The following is a 20163-nucleotide window of genomic DNA, read 5'->3' as shown; positions in this document are numbered from 1 at the left end:
CCGAGCTCGAAACTGCCGGACTTCGACACCAACGCGTCCCCCCAATCGCGAGGCAAAGCAATGACGAACAACACCTAATGGACTGTCCTTAAAACGCCGACCGAAACGCGATTTTCGCTTACGATGGCTTTCCATTTCGATGCCCAGGCCGATTCCTCGGACGATGAAGGTGCCATGGACTTGTCGGCTTGGAAGGCGGGAGCAAAGCGTGTCTCGCCAGTGGGTGGACGTGGACGTGCTCCTGTGGCGCCCATGATGGGAAGCTCGGCGCAGCAACAGAAGGAGGATAGCAGTGCAACACCGAGTCTTTCCAACTTCCAGACTGGCAGCAAAGGCAAGGCTCCAGCTTCGCCCGCGCCGCCAACGTTCCAACCCATCAATGACTTCGACCGGGAATCTTCAGCTGGGGAGCCAGATCTCGATATCCAGTCCATCTCATCCGTTGAGCCAGCAGAAGCTCTGGACGAGCRAGAGCAAGAGCCGCACAGCAACGGGTCAACGGCTCCACGGAAGCTGGTGGTTCGCATTTCAAGGACGGAGGGCGATGACCGAGATGATTATGAAGACTTCACGACCGGATCTCAGAGAGTGCGGCGCGTGAAGTGGGAAGTTCGCCCGATAAATCGCGAGATCGCATACCAGGTCCAGTTCGACGATTTCCACGAGGAAGCGGTACGTATCTCCTTCTCGCATGGTTCCTCGGATCACCTCCCTTGCCCACCAATCCCAAGTTCTTCAGGTGGCAGTCCCATTCTAGGCAAAAGCAACCCATTGTGTAACAGTTCCAACCCCCTCCTTCCTCCTTTGCAGACTTCACTCGGGGCCATGCCAACTTGCATTTCACTCCACTTCGGAGAGCTTCACAATGTGGAAGGCCACCTGACTTTGATTCCGTCCTTTTCCTTTCCCATATTGCGACTCATCACTAGCTTCCGCTTTCATATGCCATTGTCGCGCGGCACAGCCCGTTTTCACATGCAACGCACGAGCCTCCCCTTCCTATATAACCGTCGCCTATAACATCCTTCAATCACCATCACCTTCACCTTCACAACTCTCAAACGGTTGCTACAACAAGCAAAGCACAACCACTGCTGCAACGGCATTGAACACTGTGCATTGTCTGACTTACTGCAGATCGCGTTCGGAGACTTGCTGGAGCTTGATAACGGCCAAGAAGCCCTCGAAGACTACACCAACAATCCGCCCTCGGGAGAGGAAGAAGAGCGCTTCCAACCACAAAGTCGCAAGCAAAGTGGTCGATCATCAAGGATGACCACCACACGCCCCAATCGGCGAGCGTTCCACGAGCAGGGCATGGTGAGCACCATCGCCAATATCGACGGCTCCGACGAAGAAATGTCCGATAGCATCACAGTCGCGGCTACCCGGACTCGTGGTCGTAAACGCAAGCAAGATGACACCTTCGCCGAGCAGGATTCCGAAGCATCTGAGGATGAATTGGCGAAGCCGACCCGTACTGGCCTCCGTAACCCACAGACCTCAGGCCGAAACACTCGTACACAACGCGTGTCCACTGGCTTGACCGACGACGAGGACGATGAAGATGTTGACAGCGACGGACTTCCGTTCTTGCAGTCCGATCTGCCGGGCACCAAGCGTCGCCGTACCAAGCAGCCAAAGTCATCACGCACCAGCAAGATCAAGGTCCAAAGCGAAGGCATGCGTCAATCTGGACGCAGCACACGCCATACGGGTGCCATGCAAGAGGTCGAAATGGACGATATCTATCGATCCGAATCAGACGAGCCACGTGCACCTGCAAAGCCAAAGCAGCTGGGCGTCCGCGAAGTGTTCAAGCCACGTCCTAGAGGCGATGAGTTTCACATGCGGCACAATCCATTCTGTGAGACCTGTGGCCAGGGACCCAACTTTGCACCTCTCATCGACTGCCAAGGCTGCTCTTTGGTGTACCACAAGTCCTGCCTTGGTCATCGTACCGGAAGAGAACACCTTGTCACCAAAATTGACGAGGACGACTTCGTGCTACAGTGCCGTCGTTGCTTGGGAGTCGCCCACAAGAAAGACCCCATGGCGCCAGACCAAGGCAAATGCCAAGACTGTCGACACCACGGTGCCGCCTGCAGACCATTCCGCCCGCGCAAGACACCCGCCCAGGAGCAAAAGGATCGCGAAGACAATGACGGTGTTGATCCCAGCTACGAAGTCGAAGAGCATCGGATCAACAACGCGGATAACGTCCTCTTTCGTTGCACGAACTGCTTTCGTGGCTTTCACTTCGAACATCTTCCATCCCGTGCGGACTATCCAACAATGGATCTTGGAGGTGAGGTCGATATTGAGCAGCGCTTCCGTGAATACAGTCGAGATTGGAAGTGCAAGGAGTGTGCGGAGATGCCTGCGAAGATATCTGGGCTTGTCGCATGGAAGCCGGTAGACGAGGACAATTATGACTCTACTCTCGGTGTCGACAGCGTCGAGGAGGAGCATAAGACCTACTTGGTGCGCTGGGACGGGATGTCATACTTCCGTGCTCAGTGGATGCCTGGTCCTTGGGTTTTTGGTGTTGCTGCGCCTAGTATGCGCAAGGCATTCTTCAAACGCGAGGATGCTCAGCATCCAAAGATGCGGACAGAAGATGCCATTCCCGAAGACTATCTGCGCACTGACATTGTGCTTGATATCAAATTCACCAGCATTGTCGATATCCACACAGAGGAGGTCGATAAGGCGCGGATTCGTGAGGTCGACAAAGCACTCATCAAATACAAGGGTTTGACTTACGAGGACGCTGTGTGGGAGGCACCTCCATCCCCCGAAGACGGCGAGCGTTGGTCTGACTTTGTGATGGCATACAATGACTGGGTCGCTGGCCGCTATGTCCGAATTCCGAAGCCTGGCGCATTGAAGTCTCGACTGGAGAAGCTCCGCAAGGAGGAATTCAACAAGCTGGAGAAGACCGGGCAGCCAGAAAACATTCAAGGTGGCACCTTGATGGAGTATCAAGTTCAGGGTCTCAACTGGCTATACTACAAGTGGTTCACTCAAAGCAATGCTGTACTCGCAGATGAGATGGGTCTCGGCAAGACGATTCAAATCATCGGATTCCTGGCCACTCTCATTCAGGACCACAGTTGCTTCCCCTTTCTCGTCGTCGTTCCAAACTCGACATGTCCAAACTGGAGGAGAGAAATCAAGCGTTGGGCCCCAGGATTGCGTGTTGTCGCGTACTACGGCTCCCGCGAGAGCAGAGATCTTGCGCAACGGTACGAGCTTTACCCAGAGGGCAGCAAGGATCTTCGATGCCACATTGTTGTCACGAGTTATGATGCTGCTGCCGATGAGAACTGCCGCAAGTTCTTCAAGGGCGTGCCGTGGCAAGGATTGATCGTGGACGAAGGTCAGAGGTTGAAGAACGACRAGAACCTTCTTTACTCGGCACTGAGTGCCCTCAAGACGCCATTCAAGATCCTCCTCACTGGTACTCCTTTGCAGAACAACCAGCGCGAGCTTTTCAACTTGTTGCACTTTCTTGACGATAGCAAGAACGCGGCGCAATTGGAGGAGCAATTTCAGGATCTCAACGAGAACAACCTCGGCCAGCTGCACGAGATGATACGACCCTATTTCTTGCGACGCACCAAGGCACAGGTGCTCACCTTCCTGCCTCCAATGTCACAGATTATCGTCCCGGTCAGCATGACCATCGTGCAGAAGAAGCTTTATCGAACGATCATGGCTAAGAATCCCGAGCTCATGCGACAAATTTTCAGCAACGACCCTGGCGTCAAGGATAAGGAGAAKGGTAGTCTCAACAACATTCTCATGCAGCTCCGCAAGTGTCTCTGCCATCCATTCGTGTACAACAAGAGCATAGAAGACAAGAACGTCGACGTCGCTTCTTCACATCGGAACCTGGTGGACGCTAGCAGCAAGTTGAAGCTTCTCGAACTTCTTCTCCCCAAGCTTCAGGAACGCGGTCACCGCGTGCTGATATTCAGTCAATTTCTGGACATGCTCGACATGGTGGAGGATTTCCTGGATGGCATGCAGCTGCGATATCAGCGACTCGACGGCCAGATCAGCTCATTGGTCAAGCAGAAGCGCATCGATGAGTTCAACGCGCCCAACTCTGCCTTGTTCGCATTCCTTCTCTCTACACGAGCCGGCGGTGTCGGTATCAACCTTGCAACCGCAGACACTGTCATCATCCTCGACCCGGATTTCAACCCGCATCAGGACATTCAAGCTCTTTCCCGTGCGCATCGCATTGGTCAGAACAAGAAGGTTTTGTGCTTTCAGCTCGTCACGAGGGACAGCGCCGAGGAGAAGATCATGCAGATTGGCAAGAAGAAGCTTGCCCTCGATCACGTCTTGATTCAGGGAATGGATGCGGAAGAAGCTGATCAGGATGACCTCATCTCGGTTCTGAAGCATGGAGCGAATAAAGTATTCAGTGACAACGACGCTCATGACGTTGTTTACGACAATGCCAGCGTGGAGAGACTTCTCGATCGGAGCCACATTGAGAACACAGGTGCGAATAAGAGCGCAGAGACACAGTTCTCGTTCGCTCGTGTCTGGGCCAACGATCAAGGTGCTTTGGAGGAAGCACCTATCGAAGCTCAAGAGACTGCGCCTGATACTGGCGTTTGGGWGAACATTCTCAAGGAGCGTGAGCGTTTAGCCGCAGATGAAGCAGCTGCAAAAGCAGAAGCGTTCGGCCGTGGCCGTCGGGCTCGCGCGGCTATCGATTATGCCGGGGAGGAGAAGCCAGAAGGTGCTCCTGGTGATGGCATCGGTTTGACACCGATCAAGCGCCGCAAGAAGCGTCGTGATGATGGTGAGAGTGACACTGATTTCCAGGCCGACGACAGCGAGGGTGAAGACGATGCGGATCCTGCCGAGGGCCTTGAGCGCGGTGATATGGACCTCGTCGATGGTCATACCCGGAAGAAAATTGGTAWGCAGCCCCAACATCTCATCACACCCAAGAACACACCCAAGAAAGCCCCCAAAAGCGCCAAAGCAACACCCAAGAGTAAAGCAGCACCAACGAGCAGAAAGCCCACCCCAAAAACTGCCCCGTCCATGGGCGAGCTCAATGGTATTGCCAAGAAGAATGCATCCTCTGCTCCAAAGCCAATAGCATCGATGCATTCAGCTCTCAAGAAGCGGGCTAGGAAGCGGATGCCTTCCAACTTCGAGCAGCTACCAGGCGGCTTGACCGCCGTGGAGCTTCCGGTGAGYAGGCCTTGGAGTTTTGACGCTCTGCAGACGGTGGTCTCCAAGTCTGCGGAGAGCAAGACAAGAAAGCCAACCACGACGGCCAAAAAGCCTGTCAAGCCTGCCAGGAGAACCAAGAAAGTCCGCGGTGGCACATTCTTTGGTGGCGATGGCGATGGCAACGCCATAATCATCAGTAGTGATGAAGAGGATGCTACTCTCGTCACAAGACCACCACCTGCACCTGCACCTGCACCTACATCTCCACCTACCCCTTCACCTACATCTCCAACCACGACACTAGCAATACTACCAGCACAGCCCACTTCACAGGAAACGTCCCCAAACTGATCCTTACATACGTCACAGAGCCGCCGCCTTTCCGCCGAGTGGTTGTTCCACCCCCAGTTGCCCCCAAGTCCGAAGATGACACTTCTGAACGCAAAGGAGTCAACTGTCAAGCCTGTCGCACCTATCACGTCGTCGGTAGTTGTCCCGTCAAAATGGCAGGAGTTGAGTACTGCAATCTTTGTGGAATGGCCCATTATGGTCACGCCAGGGTGTGTCCACACATTCAATCAGAGACCCAGGTATGCCTTTTTTGAATGCATTGTAGCAATGCTTCACTGCTAACTCTACCGACAGGTTCGCGCGATGCTCGAAGCGCTCAAGTATTCGAACGAACCCGAGCATCTGGTCAATGAGGCGAGGAGGTACCTGAGGGGTTTGAAGGGCAACTTGGTACAGCTCAAAAAGCAGCGTGAGTTAAAGGAACTAGCGGCGAAAGAAGCTCAATATCAGAAGCAGCAGATGATGATGCCAAACGATCCTTGGATGGGTATCTGATGAATTTGAGAGAGGCTCGTGAGTCAATCTGGCTCGCGGTCCTTCTGTCGAAACGGCATCAAAGGGTCAACTTTAACTTTAGCAAATCTTTGACTATGATATCTTCCTTCCGCTTCTCCAACTCGATGCAATCCCATTTGGCGGAGAGCAGTCTCCCCGTCAGCCACGAACGCTTCGAGTCGTCCTAAAGTATGTCAGACATCTCCACATGCGCTGGCAATGTAAGAACAGCACTCACCTTGACCAACCAAACGCAGAAAGCTCCACATAGCTCCGGCGAATCAGTGAGATATGGGCGAAACGCATCAGGGGTAGTCTCATCTGCCATCTCTGAGAGTACGGCTCCAGGATGAATTGCGTACGTCGCTAGGCCTTCATCCAAGTACTGTTCATGAATGTGTTCCATCAGCTTCAATTGAGCGGTTTTGCTGACGCAGTATTGCGCATTTGCAATAGGTCCGCGAACGATTAGAGACGCGAGACTGGAGACTGTTATGAGCGTTTTCGCTCCATGTTCAGTCTCCAATAGAAGTGGGATTAGATACTTTGCTGCGAGGAAAGTCCCGACGTAGTTTCTGGCAAGACCTATCATCAGTGAGCACTCCATGGATGAGATTGTAWCGTGGCTTACACATTCGAGGCATTGAGAAAAGTTTCTGGGTCCGTCTCCGTCACTTTCAACTTGACAGGACCTGAGAATCCAGAATTGATGACTACGACATCCAATCTCCCGAATTTGGCCTGAGTCTCTGATGCGAGGTTTGCTACTGAATCGGCGGACGTGATGTCGCAACTAACAATGGCTGTTTGGATTTTGGGGTTGATTTTCTTGCATTCTGCTGCTGTTGCTTCGAGACCTTGGAGTTGGGGATCAGCTATGAGGTGTTGAAATGAGGCTGTTTTCATTTACCGGATGTCCTTCGAGAGGCGAGAACGATCCCAGAGACACCTGCTTTGGCGAAGTTGAAGGCTACTCCGGCTCCGATGCCTGCGGAGAGAAATGCGAATGTCAGTACGGTGTTAGAGTATTCGAGGCCCTTCTGGACGGTTCGTTGTCTTTTGTGAGGCGTCCTCATTGACAGATCTCTAATGTTAGATGGATGGGACAACATACCTCGTGATGCACCAACAACACAAACGACAAAGGGGTTAGGCAATGTTACTTTGCTTGGATCAATGGCATCGTAGGGCTGCGAGTGCGAAGTTGAGGTGAATGTTCCAGTTCCGGCGGTTCCCCAATCAGTGCTCATCTTCAAGAGTACCGCGAGATTCTGTAGTGTCTGATGGACAGAAAGGGTCGAAAGTATGGGAAATGTGGTTATGGCAGACTTGGAATGGAAGAATGGTGAACGGCAGGAATAGGAATAAGTGTTGCGTGGGTCAAACCGACTATCTAGCTCACTGAGTCACATTGAGACGATCCTCCGATCCTGTGGTGGACGAGAATTGCAATGCGGTGTCCAAACATGGGATGTTTAACTACCGCTTCTCCAGTCATAAAGCAAACAAGAAATCCCTCCAACATCTGGCCGATTTCGTCCAAAGCTTCAAAAAGGCGATACCTGAAGTGATCGTCAGCGCGCAATCTGTCGAGGTCTGATTAATAAGATTGTGGATGTGATCGAAAAGGAGAACCTGGGAAGACGAAAAGCTAAATTTCAGCTATTGGCCTTGCCAGCTGACATGTAGACATTGTGCACGTGAGGGGAGCAGAATTACATATTTGCGCTGCACACAAGTAAGTAGAATTGGTAGTGTACAAGAAGCAGCAGTATGTGATGTGGTCCGCCCACCGAGATCATACATAGGAACGTGCACCTTGCACATCCAACTCCGTCTAATCGCACACGACTGGGTTCTGTCTTCATCTCATCGGGGCTCCCATTCCTCCAGCTCCCATACCTTGGAGTTTGGCGGCGAGCTGTTGAGGTCATTAGCAAGGATGAACCGTAGTGAGGCTGACACGCAGATCATTGGATGCGATTTCTTACCTGTGGGTACTTTTCTTGCACCTCAAGTTGCGTGCGCGTCGCTTCTGCGTAGGAAAGTGCGTTGACAATCTCTCCCTCGGTCCTTGACAGTTCGGCTGCGCGCTCAAAGTATGTAAGAGCATCGGTGACCTTGCCTTGCTGCAGAAGCAGCTGTGCCATGGTAGCAACAGCAATATCGCATTCGGGATCGACTGGGATTGACGGTTAGCTCGTCGCACTTTTGTGATAAAAAAGCATCATGGAACTTACTGATGAGAGCCTTCTGGCACAACTCCTCGGCGGCACCAAAGTCCTGCTTCCATTGGAAAAGCGCCAGCGCCTTGTTGATGAGAGGAAGGACGTTCATGCCACCTCCACGCTCCCCAACAGTCTTACGCTCCATCTCAACGGCAGTCTCAAATTTCTCAACAGCTTCCTGGTACTTCTGTTGGTCCAAGAGAAGCTCGCCGTAGTAGTTGTATACATCGCTCTTGTTTCCAAAGTTCTTGATGCACCTTCGGAAGGTTGCCATGCTGCTAGCAATGGATCCCATCTTGTACTGTGTCACGCCGAGCTGGATATGAGAGAAGATAAAGTCGCCATCGAGGTCGATGGATTTCTGGTAGTCGGTAGCAGCGGCGCTGAACTCGGAGAGGATGAAGTGGAGCTGAGCGCGGTGGTAGTAGATGTCTGGGTCGTCTGGGTTGTGGGAAGCGGCGTCTTCAAAGTCCTTTGCGGCCGCGTCGCGTGCGCCTGTTGCTGTTGTGTTAGAACTGTCGAGCTGGCTGGCGTTTCCTGCAAATTGTTTCTGGAACTCACTGTTTTCAAGATGCATGCTAGCACGCTTGACGTAGCTCTGCACCAAAGTCGAGTCCAATTCGATGGATTTGTTCAAGTCCTCTAGTGCAGCCTCGTTCTCGCCTCTGAGGTAGCGGAACGTTCCACGCATGTTGTAGGCTTGTGCTTCGTGCTTGTCGAGGTCGTTCCTCTCAATGGCTTGGTCGAAGCTTTCTGCAGCTTCCGCGTATCCTTCGCCGGTGCGTTGCTGGATGGCCTGGAGACCCTTACGGAGATACCACTTGCCGCTTCCCTCTGCCAAGTCCGCAGTCTTTTCAAGACCAGCGGGCAGATCCCTAGCACGGAATGATTGGAGGTAGTTGGATACGAATGTCGGCGATGGCAGTTTCTTCTCTTTCTTGGCCATGATGCTCTTGGCCTTGGACTCGGCGACCTTCTTCAATAGCCTTTCGACTGATTGAGCGGAAGATTCATTGCGGAATTGATCGATGATGCAACTGGCGGTGTAGTCGAGAAGCGCTTCGCTGAAGCGRTCCTCCTGTTCGTAGGCATTCGCTCGGCGGTTCAATGCCTTTACGTATTCGGCGTCGAGATTGATGGCGGCGGTGGTGTCTTCGATGACCTTGGCCCAGTTGCTCATGGCATTCCAGCAGGCTGCGCGGTTGGAGTAGAATACGGGATCGGCTTTGCAGAGGATTGCTTGGGTGTAGAGATCGATGGCGCGGTTGTAGTCCTTGCTGCCGTAGGCCTTGTTTCCAGCAGCTTTGAGCTTGGCCGCATAGTCCTTGCGCTCCTGTTCGGAGAGCTGCGCGACAGACTCTTCTGTGACATGAGGAAGATCCTCGGACTGCTCTTCCACAACAGCAGCCTTGGGTACCGCAGGCGCTGCTGGCGCCGGCTCGGCTTTCTTCTCCTCCGCGCTGGCCTCTACGCCTCCCTTTTTCGCCTTTTTGCGCTCCTTCTTGGCTTTACGGCTTGCTTCTGATGGCGCAGGCGGTTGTGAGAGGTAGTAGACAGTGCCGCCTGTAACTATGACCGTGACACCGGCAATGGTCCAGGCCGCGATCTTGTTGTCCGCATACCAGGCCGAGGCGCGGTCCATAAATGACGGCGTCGCCATGTTTGTGACAGTCGCGCAGTCCACTTATAGCAAGCGGCGCGTTGAGGAAGGTTGGAGGATTTATTTGTCGGGATGATGATGAGCTTTCCAGATTCACGTCAGCGATGAAACAGGGGGCCAGAAATCACAGTCATCAAAGTGAAGGTGCCACCATTTTTTTCCATGTGTATGCCGCCCGCCGATCAAGTCACTCCCGTCCGTCAGACTCGAGCTACCATTTTCATCAAACATATGACACATTTTGCTAATTTCAATGCTCTGTCTGCATTCGCGAGGCTCCTCTGCTTGTTCTGCTGTTGAGGCAGGCAAACGTACCTTCTTCGTGCGGAGTGCTCCCTTCGGACACCTGCATCTTCAACAATGAGCGGTCACTTCAACGAACACACACCCGGTGCTGCAACTCCAGAAGATGAGCGGGAGCCCTACGTCTACACCAGCATACGCTATGACGTTCGTTTGCTCAAGTGTGAACAGAACACTGCAGCATCATGCAACAAGCCTTGCCCGTTCTACATGTTAGAACATCATTGGACTCGCCTTCAGATCGCCAAATGGAGCACATTCTTCTTTGCAGATGACAGACCGAGACCCAATTCAGGCGGTCCATCGATCATCTTCCAAAGCCTCCTCAATGCCGTGAAGCAATGGCATGAGGCACATCCTGGTGAAAATCCAGAGGCCCTCCGCATCAAGATCCGCGCGTACGTTGGCGGGAAGTTCAGAACGGAAACATACTATCCACTCAAGAGTATTCCAATCGATTCGCTCTTCCCTCCCAGTTTGAAGGTATTCCCGCCAGAGCACAAAGCTGATTGGACGATTGTACTTGATTCGGAACCCACGCAACCTGCAGAGTCAACAATGTTTAAGACAAACGATCGATCTGTGTATGGACGCTCGAGGATTGATGCAGGCATTACGAGTTTCGCCCAACCCAAGGAGGTACTACTCTTCACTCCGGATAGATATGTGCTGGATGGCTCAATCTGTACGCCATATCTCTTCCGCAACGGCCAGTGGGTCACGCCAGAATCATCTGCAGGAGGTCTTCAAGGTACCACTCGGCGTTGGGCATTGGAGCAGAAGTTGTGCGTCGAGGGAATGATCCCGATCGATAGCCTGCAAGCTGGAGAGACTGTCTGGTTGAGTAATGGCGTCCGAGGATTCTTCTGGGCACGATACGAGAGTCGCAACAACGCGTCGGAGCGCGCAGCATGAAATCAGAGAGACATTTTGCAGGTGTGGAGTTGCATTGGGTTCGAGTTTGAAGTTGGGTTTGAAGTACGAGATACGCTTTCGACCATGATGAAGATTTGAATAGACTGATGAACAGGAAATACACGCGAGAGTGTAAGTTTGCTATCTCATCCTTCCCTTGAGCCTGGAACTTTTCTGTAGGGCGTGAACATCGCTTATTTCTTGGCGATCACAACGTCTTATCGTATCTGAAGATACATGAACGGCATACAGATCCCCTGCTATTCCCGACTGTTGAGCACTGCAATTCACTTCACAGTTGTTCAAATCCTGGCTGATTCGGGATGCTGTAAGTCTATCAGCAACGCAGTGCACTGGACCTGCTGTTCACTACAATGCGTCTGTTGCGAGGGGCCGTCTTTTGCACTACATCCTTTGCCGTCTGCCCTGGTAATATCCCACTGGAGTGCTTGCTGATATGAGACCTTCCAGTGACGTGGCTGCCAGTCGCACGCCTTGGGTGTATTCTCCGCTCTCCTGGGATGAGTTCCCCAAGCTCGTCGTCGACAGTTGACTCTACCATGACATTCCTTCTGACGCCAATGGCTCCCGCTATAGCGGCCTCCTCTCCGGACGGGAACCTACGCGCTGTCTCATGCGGTGACGAGGGCGACTGCAGCGTTGCAATGTCCAGTCCAGCATCTTGCATCGATCTCTTTGCCAGCAGCGGAAAACACTCGTCATCCACAGCCATCATGGTCCATCTCTCCATTGGGGTCATCAGCACGTGCTCGGACGATTGATATGACTTGCAAACGTCGTCGAGAGTGATGGCGTCCTTGCCAGATTTCTCGGCGTCGCCTCCGAAAGGTTGCAGGTCGACTGACTCCAGCATGCTCCGGGCCATCTCAGAAGCAAGCAACGATTCATCTTGCTATGTACCCTGTCAAAGTGTGCCTCAGACCGCCTTGGGATGAAGGTACCTTTTGTAAGATCTCAGGGTAGTGATCCAACAGCGATATGYCGTCCAAACTGGCAACCTTTGATTTGGTCATTGTGGTGTATTGATAGCTCCACGCGGGCCACTTCAGAAGAGACGAAAGACATTCGAGCAAGTCAGTCTGCGCAACCTCGAAGAAGTGGCCGTCATCGGTTTTGAAAAGATCACAAGCAAGAATGAGTTGAGCTCCACGCTCGCCGCACACCGGTTCGTTTTTGGCTGTGGCTCATGAAGCATGTTCAATCGCATTACCGTTCCCCAGTCCATCAAGTCGAGTCTGGGCCCGCTGAGTACACGGCAAGCCAATCGACAAGGTACATATGAGCCCCCCTTCTTTGACTCCTCCGGAATCTATACCGAACCCAATGCTTCGGAATCCATCGATCTCTCTGAAAGATTCGATCCCACCGGAACAGGTGAGTAGCCACCAGCCCGACTCAGTTCCCACGGCTGGAAAGATTCTGCGATGAGCAGTCGCTGCTCGCGATCTCTCGCGCAAACGGTCCCTTCAACCTCGCAGGTGCAAGCTTCCAGGGCTGCAAGCCACGACGCGGCTATCCCGTCCGGGTCAGACTCGATGACAGGAGTTCGTCACCAGATGCCACGCCATAACGTTCACGCTGCCGACCAGACTGGGCCACATCCCAGCCTCTGCTCCACTTCTTATCTATCGGCTTCGCTCTCGCCCATGTGTGTCAGGAGAGTACCTAGAAGGGTCCAGGCCTCGTTTTTGGCTGGGTTCGCAGTTTCGGAGCCGCCGCCGATGTTTGAATTCGTGATGCAGTTGCAGGTAGACCGAATTCTTCGCCATTTCACCCCTCGACCCAGCAGCTGTAACCATTCTCCTCGCATTGGGATGTGACGACATCCAGCACCGTGATTGTCGATATGGTCTTGRCAACTAATTGATCATGACCCCACTGACTATACCAGAGCCCGTAGTCAATAGTCACTCATTGTTGCACGAGTGGAACACAGCGTTCTGCCCTGCATTCATCAGGCTGATACCTAGCTCGGCCGTCAGGGGGTAGCTCTCGCGGCCCGCACAGCCATACGCATGCTCATCAGCCGACATATCTCACTATCACGGAGCTCCATGTTACTCCATCCAGAAAGTCATCAGCAGTCGTCGAGCCCTCGCGTAACACAGCAATCGCTTTCGAACAAGTTAGCTCTTAGACTGCCCGGGAAACGTTCTCTAGGGGTTCCACCTGGTACCTATCAGCTCAGCCACATCCGGTCCGCCTCGACATCGCCATGAAGTGGCGCAAAGAGAATAAACCGGCATCTGTGCCTGAGGAGACCAGTGCACAACTACCGATGGCGCTTCTGCAGTAGCCGGGATGAGATGCCCCTATCCGTGCAGAGTATCTGGCACCCGTCAACATACAGWAGACACTGGAGATCTCTCAGCCTTGTTCTTGTCTGCGCTCGTCTGGGACACTGTTTGCGTTATTTTGTTACTTCATCTGCGGCGTGCTCCAACATGTCTCGCGGCCGACGCGGATGTTCCAGCCATGCCTTACACCAACACACTACCTACTCGTACGACCTCGGGCTAATGGTCCGTGGGCATCGAATGCGGTATATCAACAGCGATGCGTATTCGTCCATGCTGCTCTCCAACAAGGAGATGATGGTACGTGGCTGACACCGCTGTTTCCCTCGAACTTTCAAATGGCACTGCTTGCCTGATTGAGCAAGAAGATGCAATCCCACCAGAAGACTTTCAATGCTTGGTTCGGTAAGCTCTATGCTGCTCGTTTTTATCCACGGCGCGTGACGCTCTCTTCTTCCCGAAGATGGACTTCATCCGTGCCACAGATCTGCAGCTGCAGGGACGCCATGGGTGAGATGAGGTCAGCATTGATTGGGACATGTCATATGACCTTCATCGCAATGCGGAGACATTCTCGGAGGTTGTGGCGTGAGGAGGTCCGCTGTTCTCACCSTCAGAACGTGTCTTCTCGTTCGAAACGCAGTGGCTGCAATACATGCAAGACGGTGGCGGCCTCGTCTACAGTTAGGTGATCAGATGGCGTAGACGAAGGAGAGTGGCCGTGGCCAGCTTTCGAGGAACACGCATACCTACCTGGTCAGGCACGCGAAAGTTGCGATGCACAGCCCCTTACCACATCCGACTAAACCCCCTATAATCCTGAGCTATGTCAGCTCCCGTTCGACATCGATTCTGGATTGGAACAAACACCGATCCTTTATCTGTACATAAGGACAGACGCGAGAGACCTTTGCGCAAGATCATCGAAGGGGTCGTTCTGGTGTAATGCGAGGCTGTATGAAACGTTGTGGTCGTCTATGGGTTTAGAAGGCTATATCCTGCGGTATCCATGCCGGCATCACTCGAAATCCTGAACAGTCTGTCATCTACACATTCTGATGTCATGTTCGCTCCATCCACAGGTCTGTCGTAGCCGCCGACTTTGGCTTGGTCACTGAGCTTCGTTGGTCACAATTCCACGCATCCCAATCTCATACCCGTCACGTTCGCATCAATTATCAAACTCTCGAAACTGCGCTGTGTGCTGTTCTATAGCTTGCTCGACAGAACAGCCCTCATGCGCTTCTCAACGGCATCGAGGTATTCGGTGGTGGTGACGTAGTCGTTCTTCTTGCCACAGCTGATTGCGAGATCCTTGGTCATGATTCCTTGCTGGTCGACCACGTGGATGCATGCCTCCTCCAGGCTCTCGGCAAACTTGGTGACCTCTGGGKTACCATCAAGCTCACCACGCTTGGCGAGACCTCGGGTCCATGCAAAGATGGAAGCGATGGGGTTTGTCGAGGTTGGGTTGCCCTTTTGGTGTTCGCGGTAGTGACGGGTGACGGTACCGTGGGCTGCTTCAGCCTCGAATGTCTTGCCGTCTGGAGTGACGAGGACGGAGGTCATCAAGCCGAGGGAGCCGAATCCTTGGGCAACAATGTCGGACTGGACATCACCATCGTAGTCTAGCCAAGTTAGTCATGTACTTGATATTTCATCACTCTGGAAACATACTCTTCATAGCAATGAGCATGCCACCCTCGTTCTTGATCATCTGAGCGACCATGTCATCAATGAGACGATGCTCATACCACAGTCCCTTGGACTCAAACTCCTTGCGGTAATCCTTCTCGTAGATCTCCTGGAAGATGTCCTTGAAGCGTCCATCATACTTCTTGAGGATGGTGTTCTTGGTGGTCATGTACATTGGGTAGTTGAGCGACAGTGCGTGCTTGAAGGAGGCGTGTGCGARACCAGTGATGCTCTCGGTGGTGTTGTACATGGTCTGCGCAACGCCTCCCTGGGTCTTCTCAGTAAACTCAAAAACCTCGATTCTCTCTGGTTCTCCACCCTTTGGCGTGAACACCATCTCGAGCTTTCCTGGGCCGTCAATCACACGGTCCTTCGCTCTGTATTGATCACCGAACGCATGACGTCCGATCACAATGGGCTTCTGCCACCCTGGTACAAGCCTGGGTATTCTGGGAATCACAATCGGTTCTCTGAACACTGTTCCGCCAAGCTGATTTCTGATGGTACCGTTGGGCGACAGCCACATCTTCTTCAGCTTGAATTCTTCCACACGTGCCTCATCTGGAGTGATGGTAGCGCACTTGACACCAACGCTGTACTTCTTGATGGCCTCGGCGGCGTCGATGGTGATTTGATCGTTGGTCTCGTCGCGCTTCTCCAAGCCGAGGTCGTAGTACTTGAGGTCGATGTCGAGATATGGGTGGATGAATTTGTCCTTGATGTCCTTCCAGATAATTCTGGTCATTTCATCGCCATCGAGCTCGACGACAGGATTCTTGACCTTGATCTTGGGAATCTGCTTGGAAGCCATGTTGCGCCGTTGAATGAGTTTGGCGGCGATCGGTCGAGGAAAGGTGCGAGTGGTGGTATTAATGGAGGCGGGTGTGACGGAGCGGGAGGCAGCAGTGGCGAACGATCGTAGGGCAGACATGATGGAGGAACCTTTTGCTACTGGCTGGCTCCGCGTTGGAGAAAAGATACGGCTTTCAATTAAGCTCGGCTTTGCGCAAAGTTGAGGAGCGATATCGGTCTTTCGAGAGGATTTGGAAATGACCTCATTCATCATGAAGGCGGGGGCGCACCTTTATAGGTAGTATTCCCGTGTCTTTCGTTGAGATTGCTGTAAGGAACTGCGGAAACGATTGCCCAATCTGTCCCATCTGTGGAACGAAAGATCCTACGACAGATGCGAGGAGGTTTTCGTGGCCAGCCCGATGTCGAATTGTGCTCGTGCGCTTGCCATGCGATGCTTGGAGAGCAGCGCGAAGGACAGAACATGTCAATTTCGTTTTCGTTTTTTTTTTTTTTTGCAGTCAAACACTCCATGGTTGATGCCGATACCAAAGCTTCGTGGACAGGGCAGCACGTGGAGTGTCATGGATAGGTACGCCAAGGAAGACCGCAGCTCCGTCTTCACATGGCAGGGATCACGAAGCGAGCCCTTCCCCTCATCATCAACGCGATGTGCTCCGTTGTACGAGGTATGATCGGGRCGACTCACTTATTATGGCTGCAGCAATCGGAAACTTTCTCCAAGCGAGAAGCGGCAGTGCCACACTGCGCTTCCTCAACGGCATGGGCCCGCTGCCGCAGATGTAGGTCGGAAGAAGGAGGCAAGAGATTGAAAACGTAGCTCTATTTACCTGCCAAACTAGGTGCAGTGCCGGCTAATAGGCACTTCAGTAGTGAACAGCATGTAAGCATCGAGGAAGGCTTCGCGGACGAATCTTTCCCGTCACCAAGGAAGACTCTGAGATGGGCATGACTCTACGTCTCTGCGTTCGGTTGCATAGCTCGATCTTGTGTTGATGGACAAAAACCATTCTAGCAGCGGACGACCAATTTCAAGACTCGATCGCCCTCTCTTGAAAGCAGCGCCGAAATATCACTAGCTGTATGAATATAAGCCTGGTTGAGGGATAAACAAATGCCTTCGGTCACGATCTATCGTTCGCCTTTTGTTTTCGATTCAATAACGCAGTAAACGCCATTGAATTGTAGGATTGGCGGCCAACAAGGGATACCCCTGATTGCGTTTACTTACGACGTTCTCACGAGTTGCACCGGAAGATGGCAGCCTTACCTCCTACTTTTCATTGTCGCCGATCCTTGCGGCTCGCGCTACGGCCGATCACAAGCCGTCATATACCGACGCTGTAGAGCTACAACGTTGTATCTCCGTAGAGATAAGGCAAGGTCTTTATAAATTGCGTGCGACCTCCATCGCAACTTATGGATATTCCTCCACCAATCGCCAAGCTTTTCAAGCATACGCCAAGATGAAAGGCTTGGTCTCTCTTCTTCCCATCTTCTACGCCATCGTGGCCGCCGACCCAACCGTCACGGTCGGTGACGTAACTTACGAGGGCCTTTACAAAGACCAGGTCGAATCATGGCTCGGGATCCGCTATGGCCAAGATACCAGTGGAAGCAATCGATTCAAGCCGCCACGAGCATATGAGCCAGTATCCGGTACGACGGTTCACGCCAATGATCCTGGGCCAGCCTGCCCACAGGCTACAGGGCCGCCGACAGGAGTGTTGAGTGTTGGAGGCATTCCCAGCGCTTCGGAGGATTGTCTGCGACTTAACGTAGCACGTCCCAATGGCACAGAAGCTTGCGATAAACTACCGGTGATGGTCTACATCCATGGTACCTACCATCAGTCTCATTGATGATCGTCTTAGTTGACATGGATGTAGGTGGAGGTTTCGTTTCCGGTTCAAAAGACGAGCCAACTACGCAGCCTGGAGGATTGATCGTTCAATCTGTAGCCAATGGCCACCCAGTCATCAACGTGGAACTGAATTATCGTCTTGGAGGTGGGTCGAATCACTCAACTTGACAGAGCACATTCTGATTGCGTCCAGTCTTTGGTTTCATGCAATCGGAAGCTTTGAAGAAGGAAGGCTCTGAGAATGCTGGTCTTCGTGATCAGCGTCTCGCTCTGGAGTGGGTACAGGACAACATCGAGTTCTTTGGTGGAGACCCGAACAAGGTAAGTCATTCTGATCGGATCCCCAGATATATCCGGAGCTGTCGACATGAGATCATCAAAAAGAGCAGCGCYCTGAACTGCTCTCTCGATTGATTAATGGGTCACTCTGCTAGTAGCAAGGATTCCAGAATCGTCGAGAGCCTGCAGAGAGCGCGGCCTTGGGACAATGTGGAGCTGACTGAGGATGTCTTGTCCCGATGAATGATCCTCATATCGACAGCTCTGGATGTATTCGTTATATGCCATCTGCATGGGAGAGTGAAATGCTCTGATATCGTGCAATCCCGATTGCATGAAAGGCTGCAATTTCGAAGAGTAACCCTATGTTCTCTCACCCTCTGCGCCGCCACTCTTTGCTGCGTGAAAGTGGACCTGACTAACGTTCCGGCGTGCACTATAGGTCACAATTCACGGACAGTCATCTGGTGGTTAGTCTTATACGCCAAATCTGCACTGCCAATCGAAATAGACTGACTTTGTGAAGGCCTTGCTGTGGGGATGCAAATCCTTGCCTATGGAGCCGAAAAGCCAGCCCCGTTCCACAGAGCAATTTGTCAGAGTCAAGCACTGGAAGGAGAGATCACTGGCAACACCACCAGGAATTCTGTCTCTAGAGTAGTCGACTACGTTGGATGCAACACGACTAGTCTCGATTCTGCAGCCACAGTCAGCTGTCTGCGCAACTTGACCACGGAGGTATTGTATGAAGCTTTCTCTGAAACTGCTTCTGGCGCCAACCTTGGAGATGAATGGCTTCCTGTCGTTGATGGAGATGTATGCTGGCCTTGAGACTCCGTCAGGGGCTTGGCTAATGTGCTTCCAGTTCCTCCCTGACGCTCCAAGCTCTCTCATCGACGCTGGACGGTTTAGCAACGTATCCGCGATGATCGGTTGGTGTGAGAATGATGCCGTTTACTTCATCGATGCGACCACGGTCAAGACTGCCAACGACACCCGAACTTTCTTCGAAGAGTTTCTGCCAGCATTCTCGCAGACGAACCTGGACCATTTACTCGACCTCTATCCAGATTCGGAATTCCAGACCAGCCGCTTCTCCAACGGTTCAGTCAAGCTGGAGGCGCAAGTCTACCGTGCGGGGAGAATTCTTCGAGATATCTTGCTCACATGCCAACCCATCTTTCTTGGAACTGCTCTCGCCCGGGCTGGAAATGACGTCTATTTCTACAATCAGAACCAGACAATACTGACTGAGATTCTGGAGTACAAGCGAAACTTGTACGGTTATGGTGCTGTCCACACGAGCGAGTTCGCATATATGTTTGGGAATCTGAGCTCGTACAACACCAATGGCCTTCCTTTCAACCCGACAGCCTCGGATTATGCTTTGCAAGACAAGGAAAGCAGGTCATGGAGCTCATTTGCCGCACTCGGCCGTCCTTCTGTCGCCGGACTCGATACCCTCCAAGGCTGGAGACAGGCCGATTTCCAGGATGAGAACTATGGAGTCTATGTTATAGGCGGTCCAGAAGCAGGATACTCAGGAGCGAATGGATCGCATGCGGCAAGGCAAGCGATTGAGGCTCAGCATTTGCAGAAGCGATGCTCGTTTCTGAACTCGCCTGAAATCATCAAACAGTTGCAGTATTAGAGACGAAGCAGCTTGGTAGTATTGAGTACCGAACAGTCAAGTTTTTCCACGAATATTAGATCGCTCTCTTCTGGTTCCGTGTTGCGAATCGTCCGTGAGGATGAATTTGAAGCTCCAAATGGCGCCTTCCAAGCTAGTTCGAGCAGGCCGCCCTGGATAATCTTACGGACTGAACGGTAAGTGAATTGATCGATGGATCGAAGAGAAGACGTTCGTCTTACCCGGTAATCTCGTGCACTGGAGTAGAAAGGTATTTTGTTGATGTTCTTCAGCCCCGCAGTCCAACTGTCCAAGGGGCCTGCTCCTCCGCACGTTTACAATGCAGCACGCGCCTGTGCGTCTCAGTCGCGCCATCAACATCATCAATCCACACCACCCATCCA

The 20163-nt window shown here is 52.6% G+C and overlaps 7 protein-coding genes; 3 read left to right on the top strand and 4 right to left on the bottom strand.

The window, feature by feature from the left end:
• Positions 1-123: 123 nt before the first annotated feature.
• RCC_07012 (related to helicase) lies at positions 124-6054 on the top strand (the record flags this gene model as incomplete). XM_023772272.1 has 4 exons in its annotated part: positions 124-672; positions 1138-4945; positions 5578-5798; positions 5854-6054. 4 exons carry the CDS (start codon positions 124-126, stop codon positions 6052-6054), a joined length of 4779 nt encoding a protein of 1592 aa, XP_023628040.1.
• Positions 6055-6112: 58 nt separating this feature from the next.
• Positions 6113-7304, bottom strand: RCC_07011 (related to dehydrogenase/reductase SDR family member 7 precursor; the record flags this gene model as incomplete). XM_023772271.1 has 5 exons in its annotated part: positions 6113-6238; positions 6293-6629; positions 6686-6911; positions 6965-7042; positions 7169-7304. 5 exons carry the CDS (start codon positions 7302-7304, stop codon positions 6113-6115), a joined length of 903 nt encoding a protein of 300 aa, XP_023628039.1.
• A 614-nt stretch (positions 7305-7918) lies between these two features.
• RCC_07010 (probable TOM-70 mitochondrial precursor protein import receptor tom70) lies at positions 7919-9942 on the bottom strand (the record flags this gene model as incomplete). XM_023772270.1 has 4 exons in its annotated part: positions 7919-7975; positions 8046-8236; positions 8295-8777; positions 8844-9942. The coding sequence occupies 4 exons, from the start codon at positions 9940-9942 to the stop codon at positions 7919-7921; spliced, it is 1830 nt and encodes a 609-aa protein (XP_023628038.1).
• Positions 9943-10302: 360 nt separating this feature from the next.
• On the top strand, positions 10303-11160 carry RCC_07009 (uncharacterized protein; the record flags this gene model as incomplete). The annotated part of the gene is made up of 1 exon (XM_023772269.1): positions 10303-11160. One exon carries the CDS (start codon positions 10303-10305, stop codon positions 11158-11160), a length of 858 nt encoding a protein of 285 aa, XP_023628037.1.
• A 337-nt stretch (positions 11161-11497) lies between these two features.
• On the bottom strand, positions 11498-12046 carry RCC_07008 (uncharacterized protein; the record flags this gene model as incomplete). Its single annotated transcript, XM_023772268.1, has 1 exon — positions 11498-12046. One exon carries the CDS (start codon positions 12044-12046, stop codon positions 11498-11500), a length of 549 nt encoding a protein of 182 aa, XP_023628036.1.
• A 2641-nt stretch (positions 12047-14687) lies between these two features.
• Positions 14688-16104, bottom strand: RCC_07007 (probable isocitrate dehydrogenase [NADP] precursor; the record flags this gene model as incomplete). XM_023772267.1 has 2 exons in its annotated part: positions 14688-15106; positions 15156-16104. 2 exons carry the CDS (start codon positions 16102-16104, stop codon positions 14688-14690), a joined length of 1368 nt encoding a protein of 455 aa, XP_023628035.1.
• A 1348-nt stretch (positions 16105-17452) lies between these two features.
• RCC_07006 (related to para-nitrobenzyl esterase) lies at positions 17453-19780 on the top strand (the record flags this gene model as incomplete). XM_023772266.1 has 6 exons in its annotated part: positions 17453-17825; positions 17876-17995; positions 18044-18171; positions 18572-18599; positions 18656-18945; positions 18995-19780. 6 exons carry the CDS (start codon positions 17453-17455, stop codon positions 19778-19780), a joined length of 1725 nt encoding a protein of 574 aa, XP_023628034.1.
• Between the last annotated feature and the right edge of the window lie 383 nt (positions 19781-20163).

This window comes from Ramularia collo-cygni, assembly GCF_900074925.1.
Source record: "Ramularia collo-cygni strain URUG2 genome assembly, contig: RCC_scaffold10, whole genome shotgun sequence".
NCBI classification, from domain to species: Eukaryota; Fungi; Ascomycota; class Dothideomycetes; order Mycosphaerellales; family Mycosphaerellaceae; genus Ramularia; species Ramularia collo-cygni.
This window is presented reverse-complemented; position numbering and strand designations above follow the sequence as displayed.